The sequence below is a fragment of the Pristis pectinata genome, chromosome 38 (assembly GCF_009764475.1).
Source record: "Pristis pectinata isolate sPriPec2 chromosome 38, sPriPec2.1.pri, whole genome shotgun sequence".
NCBI classification, from domain to species: Eukaryota; Metazoa; Chordata; class Chondrichthyes; order Rhinopristiformes; family Pristidae; genus Pristis; species Pristis pectinata.
Genome location: NC_067441.1, coordinates 2123092 through 2132132, shown reverse-complemented (window position 1 = coordinate 2132132; position 9041 = coordinate 2123092). Strand labels below are relative to the sequence as shown.

The 9041-nt window shown below is 54.9% G+C and overlaps 1 protein-coding gene across 3 annotated transcripts in view; it reads right to left on the bottom strand.

Annotated features, from left to right (window-relative positions):
- Nucleotides 1–108: 108 nt before the first annotated feature.
- Nucleotides 109–9041, bottom strand: part of LOC127587071 (echinoderm microtubule-associated protein-like 3) — a 34118-nt gene continuing 25185 nt past the window's right edge. For all 3 annotated transcript variants that reach the window (XM_052045246.1, XM_052045248.1, XM_052045247.1), the window contains 6 exons: nucleotides 6180–6314; nucleotides 3351–3489; nucleotides 2449–2600; nucleotides 1922–2047; nucleotides 971–1102; nucleotides 109–180 (listed from right to left, as the gene is read on the bottom strand). In XM_052045246.1, coding sequence (XP_051901206.1) covers nucleotides 109–180; nucleotides 971–1102; nucleotides 1922–2047; nucleotides 2449–2600; nucleotides 3351–3489; nucleotides 6180–6314 — 756 coding nt within the window. The remainder of the gene's footprint in view (nucleotides 181–970; nucleotides 1103–1921; nucleotides 2048–2448; nucleotides 2601–3350; nucleotides 3490–6179; nucleotides 6315–9041) is intronic.

Sequence of the window (9041 nt, the reverse complement as noted above, 5' to 3'; positions counted from 1 at the left end):
CCAAGTCTGTTAGCGTGGGGGGGGGGGGGGGGGGGAGGATCCACAAACAGTGGGATGCTGCAACGGGGGGCCCCCGAATTCCTGGCGGGACGCGGGCGGAGGTTATAGTTACCTGCCGTTCTGGAGTCCAACAATCACCACTGTCCCACTGCAGTGAAAATCGGCACACAGCCCAGTCCCCTGTGGAAGGACCGTTATCTTTATTTTTGTGTATTCTGCCATGTAAGTTGCACATAATTTATGTTGTTTATGTAATTTATGTTTTTAAATGTACTGGTGCTGCAGAAAGCTAATTTTCATGGCATTTGTACCCTGGGTATGAATGCCCATGATAATGAACTTGACCTTGAATGACAGAGAGGACAACTCCCTCCCTGCCGTCCCTCCCGCAGAGGCTCGGATCTCCGGAGAGGTGGCCTGACCCCACACCCTTCCCGGGGGAGAGGGCAGGCACTGGTCCGGGAGTGTGGAAGGGAGGGAACTCCATCCTCTGGACCTCAGTGGCAGCTGGGACATGACCCCCAGCCCAGCGCCGGGCTGCAGGGCTCGGCCACCAGAGGGAGCAGGTGAGCTGGATCTGGCCAGTGGGATCGGTCACTCCTGACCAGGCATGGGACAGGTGCAGGGTCCGGAGACCAGCCCCAGGGAGGGAGCGTGGGAGGGGCCGTGGTTCAGTACACACGCACATTTGCCCGGAAACCGCTGATGGGAGTGGTGGTTTGAGCAGGGAACTGTCTCCTCACTCCCGAGGGGGAACAATGATGTGCATTTATGTAGCGCCTAGAAGGGAGTGGAAACAGCCAGCAGGCTTCCCAGAGTCTGCAGCCCCATCCGGGAGTTGAGCAGGGGGTCAGGGTTCATGAGACGGGGAGCGGTGCGGGGGCCGGCGGGGGTCACAGAGACGGGGAGGGGTGCAGTATGTGTGATGAAGCCCCCACACTCTGGGGCAGGGTGGGGGGTGTTCACTCACCTCCAGCATCTTGCTCCATGCCAGCGTGTGCTGCTCCTGGTCCCACACACACACCTGCCTGTCGTGCGCACAGGTCAGGAACAGGTCATGGAACGGGTGAGTGGCCAATCCCCACAGCTCGTCCGTGTGACCCTGCGGACACCGAGAACACAGAACACAGAACAGTACAGCACGGGAACAGGCCCTTCGGCCCACCATGATGCAGAATTAAACCAAATCCCTTCTGCCTGCACATGGTCCCCATCCCTCCAGTACCTGCACATCCATGTGTCTGTCTCACAGCCTCTTAAACCCCTCTATCGTACCTGCCTCCACCCCCACCCCTGGCAATACGTTCCAGGCACCCACCACTCTCTGTGTAAAAAACAAACCTGCCCCACACATCTTTAAACTTTCCCCCTCTCACCTTAAATGCATGTCCTATAGTGTTACACATTGCGACCCTGGGGAAAAGATTCGGACTATCTACACCTCTCATAATTTTATAAACCTTTATCAGGTCTCCCCTCAGCTCCAGAGAAAACAACCCAAGTCTGTCCAACCTCTCCTTATAGCTCATGCCCTCTAATCCAGGCAGCATCCTGGTGAACCTCTTCTGCACCCTCTCCAAAGCCCCCACACTCTTCACCACCTTGATGACTCAGTGGTGTGACGAAGACGCGACTTGCCCTACACAAAGCCATGACTGTCCCCAGTCAGGCCAGGTTTTCCCAAATGCGATCCCTAAGAATCCTCTCCAGTGACTTCCCTACCACTGACGCGAGACCCACTGGCCTATAATTCCCTGGATTATCCCTATTTCCCTTCTTGAACAAAATAAACACTGCCTGCTCGCCAGTCGTCCGTGACCTTGCCTGTGGCTGGTGGGGTGGGGGTCAGTGAGGGAATATCCCCTCCCGCACAGCCCCACCCATGGGTGACAGACCTCCCCCTCCCGACCCCCACACTGACCTGCACGATGGGGGTGAAGGGTTGGCTCAGACTGCCCCTCAGGATGGCGTTCCTTGTGGTCCCGATCAGCAGCTCCTCGGCTGGACCCTCCAGTAGTGTCCGCACTGCCCCGTACCGCTCAGGGATCTGAAACACGGACAGCGTGTCACCATGTGGAACACACCTCCCCCTTCCCCCAGCACCCCTCCTCCCCCCACACCCCTCCCCCCTCACACTCCTCCCCACAGACCCTCCCCTTCCCCCAGCAACCCTCCTCCCCAGCACCCCTTCCCTTAGCACACCTCCCAACACACCCCTCCCCTTCCCCACACCCCTCCTCCCCACACACCCCTCCTCCCCACACACCCCTCCTCCCAACATCTCCCTCCCTCTGCATTCCCCTCCTTCCACACCACCCCTCACCCTCCGTCCCCACACCTTTACTTCCAATGTATCCCCTCCCCCTCCCTCATTCTGCCCATACCTCCCTCTCATTTTCCCCTGCTCCCCTGCTCCCCCCCCACCAGCTCCCTCACCCACGTCCTCACCTCGGTCTCCCTCTCGGGGGTGAGGTCAGCTCCCCACAGGATGACCTTCCTGTCCTTGCCGCCACCGCTGAGCAGCCCCCCGTCCCTGCCGACGCACAGGGTAAAGATGCTGCCCTCGTGAGCTCTCACCTGACGGGCGATCTGATAGGTCTCTGCGGGGGGGGGGGAGCAGCGACAGTCAGAGGGAGAGCCCCACCCCTCCCGCGGCACAGCACTCCCTCCTCACCGCCCCTCCTGCAGTGCGGTGCTCCCTCCTTTCCGCCCTTCCCGCGGCACGGCGCTCCCTCCTCACCGCCCCTCCCGCGGCACAGCGCTCCCTCCTCACCGCCCCTCCTGCAGTGCGGTGCTCCCTCCTCACCGCCCCTCCCGCGGCACAGCGCTCCCTCCTCACCGCCCCTCCCGCGGCACGGCACTCCCTCCTCACCGCCCCTCCCGCGGCACGGCACTCCCTCCTCACCGCCCCTCCCGCGGCACGGCACTCCCTCCTCACCGCCCCTCCCGCGGCACGGCGCTCCCTCCTCACCGTCCCTCCCGCAGTGCGGTGCTCCCTCCTCTCCGCCCTTCCCGTGGCACGGCGCTCCCTCCTCACCGTCCCTCCCGCAGTGCTCCTCTTCATACACCACCTCTCATCCCTTTCTGCACATCTATCTCCACTGCATCTCCTTATTCCCCCCTCCCTCTCCCCTCATTCCCCCCTCCCACAGTCCTCCTCCTCCCCCTCCACCCCTCACCCTCCCTCCACACCTACCTCCCCTGCATCCCCTTCCCCCATTCCTTCCTCATTCTCTCCTCCCTCATTCCCTCCTCCCTCATTCCCTCCCTCCCACCTCATTCCCCGCCCCTCCCACACTCCCTCCTCACCATCCCTCTCCGTCCCGCACAGTGGGTGCTCAGCCAGTTACCTTTTGCCCCCTTGCCCAGCGTCTTGGTATCGGCCGCTGCTTTGCCCCAGACCAGGATGTTGCCCTCGGAGTCGCCGGTCAGCACCTCCCCGCTCCGCAGGAACACGAAGCACTGGATAAACTTTGGCTTCTTGTACTTCTGCACAAATGGAGGCAGGAGGCAGATTCAGGACCTCCTTGTGGCATCGGCCAACAGCAAGCGAGAAAGCTGCGCGAGGGACTCGGCAGGTCGGCCAGCGTCCGTGGAGGGAAATGGACGCAAGAAGCTGCAGAGAGTGGTGGACTCTGCCCAATACACCACGGGCACATCCCTCCCCACCATCCGGAGTATCTACAGGAGGCGCTGCCTCAAGAAGGCAATGTCCATCATCAAAGATCCCCACCATCCGGGCCGTGCCATCTTCTCACAGCTCCCATCGGGCAGGAGGTACAGAAGCCTGAAGTCCCCACACCACCAGGTTCAGGAACAGCTACTTCCCTTCAACCATTCGGTTCTTGAACCAGATGGCACAACCCTGATCACCACCTCAGTACAACAACACTGGGATCTCTTTGCACTACAACGGACTTTGTATTTTTTGTTCTAATTGTGTTCTTTCTTGTAAAAATTGTTTTATTTATGTGTTTCTTGTGAATGCTGCTTATCTGATGCCATGTGCCTGTGATGCTGCTGCAAGTAAGTTTTTCATTGCACCTGTGCACACATGGACGTGCATCCGACAATAAACTCGACTTTGACCTCAGACAGTTGATGTTTCTGATCGAGACCCTTCACCCGGTTTCTTTTTTGCTCCAGATTCCAGCATCTGCAGTCTCTTGCATCAAGGAACATCTCCCCCACACCGAGAAGAGGAGGGGAGGGGAGGGGGTCCAATTCCACCATGAGGCATCACAAGACAAGCAGAACCCCCACACAGAGGGGCTTTTCCTGTCAGGGGAACAGTCACAGAGCACGAGAGAACCTGCCTTAGGTTCACCCTGCCCAGTGAGTGGTGGGGAGACGGAGAGACAGTTTGCCCCCATAGCAGCCAGAATGATGTCAAGTATCCCATCGGGCTATGGGAGAGCACTCCGCCGCCCAGGAGGAGATGTGGGAAACCACAGAACATGGGGGCATAGTGAAGGAAGGTCACGTAATCGACACGGAAACACAGGAGACTGCAGGTGTTGGAACCTAGAGCAACAGGCAGAAAGCACTGCAGGAACTCAGCAGGTCAGGCAGCGTCTGTGGAGGGAAATGGACAGTCGACATTGCAGGTTGAGACCTATCGGTCCCAGTCCAGTTGAAGGATTTCGACCCAAAACATCGATCGTACATCTCCCTATACTGAGGCTGCCTGACCCGCTGAGTTTCTCCAGCATTTTGCATGTTGCTCATGTAATCAATACCTGGTCAGTCTCAACTGAGAACATCCCTGAAGACATCCCACCGTGAGACAGGACAAGCAGATGAAGGCGTTTGGGACCTGCCATCCTGAAGTTTCTGAGGACATTTGATAGACTCATAACCTGGGAACCAAAATGGTTGAACTAATCGTAGGACGGCACCATCAGCAGTGTGAAGTTAAGGAAAGACAAGCTTGAGTGGATAAGGATTGGAATTAAGGCTGTACAAAGGAAATAAAAAACAAAGCAATGTTTGGGAGGTATGGGAAGAAGTATATGAAGAGGAGCCTCATTAGATGACCAGCATCAGTGACCGCTGAAGACCCACGGTCAGAGAACTGGCCAAGATCAGACCCAGGCCAGCTTCATCAAGAGTAGGCGGTATCTGAATACAGTGGGTTTTGGAAGCTGTGAAAGTAAAGAGGTGTATAACTAAAGAGTTAATGGGTCTAATTTGAAGCTACGTACGGAATCCTTGAGTTATTTGAATCAATCCTGATTAATGAAGTCTAGTTGTTAGGTAAAAGATATTGTCTGGTGTAACCAACAATCTGCTAGAGGAACAATTCTTTCCCCCCCCCCCCCCACCAGTTGCTGCTCGACCCGTTGAGGTTGTGTGTCGGTTGAGATCCCAGCATCTGCGGCCCCACATCTGGAGTGTAGTAACATGCGCTGTATTAATTGACAACAACCCCACCCTTCTCCTGAACCAAACAGCATCCTTCCCTCTGCCCAAGAAAGCTCACCAGCACCTCTACTTCCTCATGAGGCTAAAGAAATTTGCCATGTCCCCTTTGAACCTCACCAACTTTTATTGATGCACCATAGAAAGCATCCTATCTGGATGCATCACGGCTTGGTACGGCAACTGCTCTGCCCAGGACCGCAAGAAACTGCAAAGAGTTGTGGACACAGCCCAGTGCATCACGGACACCAGCCTCCCCTCCATGGACTCTGTCTATACCTCTCGCTGCCTTGGTGAAGCAGCCAACATAATCAAAGGTCCCACCAACCCAGGACATTCTCTCTTCTCTCCTCTCCCATCAGGCGGAAGATACAGGAGCCTGAGGGCACGTACCACCAGGCTCAAGGACAGCTTCTACCCCACTGTGATAAGACTATTGAACGGTTCCCTTATACGTTGAGATGGACTCTTGACCTCACAATCTACCTTGTTATGACCTTATACTTATTGTCTACCTGCAATGCACTTCCCTGTAGCTGTGACACTTTACTCTGTACTCTGTTATTGTTCTTACCTGTACTACCTCAATGCACTCTGTACTAACCCAATGTAACTGCACCTGTACGATCGGTATGCAAGACAAGTTTTTCACTGTACCTCTGTACAAGTGACAATAATAAACCAATACCAGTGCGGACGCTCTCCCCTCAACCCCAGTCCAGTACACCACCCCCCACCCCCAACCCCACCCCACTCACCCCAAAGATCCCCTGCTTCTTGGTGAGACTGGAGCCACTCCACGTCCAGAAGTAGACGTGGGACTTGCCGCAGGACACGATGCAGGAGGAGTCTGCCGGGTTGAACTCCACTTCCAGCACTGCCTCATTGGTGGTCTGTAGGCCGGACAGGAGACGGTCACCCTCTGCGCACTCCCACTCAATCCAACCACCCCCGCTAGCTCCCCAATCTTCCTCTTTGGAAGCTCCCGAACGCAAAACGCTTCCCCTCTGGCTCTTCCTGCCTTCACTCCCATCCTCCTGTCCCTGGAAAGGAGCCTCCCCCTCATAGCAGAGATAGATACTCGGTGGTCAGGGTGAGCACAACGGGTCAAAGGGCCTCCTGCAGTGCTGTACAGATCCAAGACTCTATTTTAATCGGAAACCCCCAGAGTTTCGTCTGATTTCTGCTATTCCTTGAGTGACGACAGACTGTTGACAAGGCGAGGCTTCACATTCAAGACTTGTTATTCACAGGCCGAGGCCCTGGTTAGGCTTCACTTGGAGTACCGTGTACCGTCTGGTCTCCACACGTGATGGGTATTCACTCTCTAGGCCCCAAAAAGAAAAAGGCCTGTTGCTAACGTCAGCTTTTTAGCACAGCAGCATGACCCGTCCAAAGGTCAAGAAGTGGTTGCTCATTAAGCTGAATTCCGTTTTGCAAAAGCAGCAGGAGTTGTCCAAGGCTCAAGATGTCTGTTGTGTGCCGAGTTAAACTTGGAACCAACATTTCCTGCTCAGCCTCTTCGCATAAACAGAACTTAAACCCTCCAGGCACCTGTGGTTGAAAAAACATCACAGGCCGATGATGTCAACTCAGTATAAATGTCAGAAAGCAGTCGGGAAGGGGGAGTGACAGAGAGAAGGGGTGACAGAAAGAAGACCTGGAATTCATTCCTCAGCCTTTGGTTTTTGCGACGGACGAGTCGTTTGTCTGCAACTTGTCGGTCTGACTTTTTAGCCTGTAAGAACTGTACTTGTGTTTGGAAATCCTTTGGAAGTTACAAGTTGTTGTTAAGAAAGTGTAGCAGTCAGTGTAACGCTTTACAGCACCAGCGACCGGGGTTCAATTCCGGCCGCTGTCTGTAAGGAGTTTGTACGTTCTCCCCGTGTCTGCTTGGGTTTCCTCCGGGTGCTCCGGTTTCCTCCCACATTCCAAAGACGTACGGGTTAGGAAGTTGTGGGCATGCTATGTTGGCACCAGAAGCGTGGCGACACTTGTGGGCTGCCCCCAGAACACTCTACGCAGAAGATGCATTTCAACGTGTGTTTTGATGTACACGTGACTACTAAAGATATCTTATCTTATAAACTGTGTTTAAACTGCTTTGTTAGCTGGAAGCATCTTCCCCTTGGTTGGGAGGAGGGACCCACTGCTCGGGATAGTGATTATTGACAGCTGGACCTTTCCGTAGAGACCGAAGTAAACTAGTCCTTGAAGTGTAGGTTGATACAGGATAATCTCCCTACAGTGAGGGTACTCATAGATACTTATACCAGATAGAACTCAAAGTCTTGAGGTTCGAGCTCTCGGACGGTACACTCAATATCCTCACACACACTACAGGAAGGATGTGGCAGCAGTGAAGAGAGTGCAGAAGAGATTCACCAGGACGTTGCCTGGAATGGAGGGGTGTCATTATAAGGAGAGATTGGACAGGCTGGGTTTGTTCTCACTGGAGTGTAGGAGGCTGAGGGGTAACCTTATAGAGGTTTATAAAATAACGAGGGGTGGAGATAAGGTACAGAGAGTCCTCTTCCCAGGGTAAGAGGGCACAGATTTCAAGTGAGAGGGGAGAAGTTTAAAGGGGAGCTGAGGGGCAAGTTTTTCCACACAGAGGGTGTTGGGTGTATGGAACGAGCTGCCAGAGGAAGTGGTACAATTACAGTGGAAAAAAAAAGCTGGGTAAAATTACATGTTTACAAGACATTTGGACAGGTACATGGATAGGAAAGGGGTACACACCTCATGCAGCAAATAGGATTAGTGTCGAGAAAGCACCACAGTCAGCATAAACAAGTTGGGCCAAAGGGCCTGTTTCTGTTCCATGCGTCTGTGACTATTTCTCTGGGGGACAGGGATGGAGAGCTGTAGGGGCTGGATCACTGGGGGTGTTGAAAGAAGACGTATTGAAAAATCAGGGGGAAAATCGAGGGCGGTGAGGATCTGCAGATCACGATGAATATCGGGGTAGGATTGAACACCTCCCCGCTGCTCTTGTGTTTCAGGCATCGCCACCCGCCCCCCCCACCCCCCCCCCCCCCCCCCCCCCCCCCCCCCCCCACCGGCTCCCAGTTGTATTCCTGGACCCAGGAACGTGGGGCAGTCGGACAGTGGGGCAACTGTACACATAGCACTGTACCCCACCCCACCGTCACAGATGACACCACTGTTGTTGGCGGAATCTCAGGTGGCGACGAGGAGGTGTACAGGACTGAGATAGATTGGCTGGTTGAGTGGTGTCGCAACAACAACCTCGCACTCAACCTCAGCAAGACCAAGGAATGGGACTTCAGGAAGGGGAAGTCGGGAGAACACACACCAGTCCTCATTGAGGGGTCAGCGGTGGAAAGGGTGAGCAGCTTCAAGTTCCTGGGCGTCAACATCTCGGAGGATCTATCCTGGGCCCTACACACCGATGCAATCACAGAGAAGGCATGCCAGCGGTTCTATTTCATTAGGAGTTTGAGGAGATTCAGTACGTCACCAAAGACTCTTGCAAATTTCTACAGATGTACAGTAGAGAGCGTTATGACTGGTTGCATCACCACCTGGTCTGGAGGCTCCAACGCACAGGATCGCAAGAGGCTGCAGAGGGTTGTAGACTCAGCCAGCTCCATCAT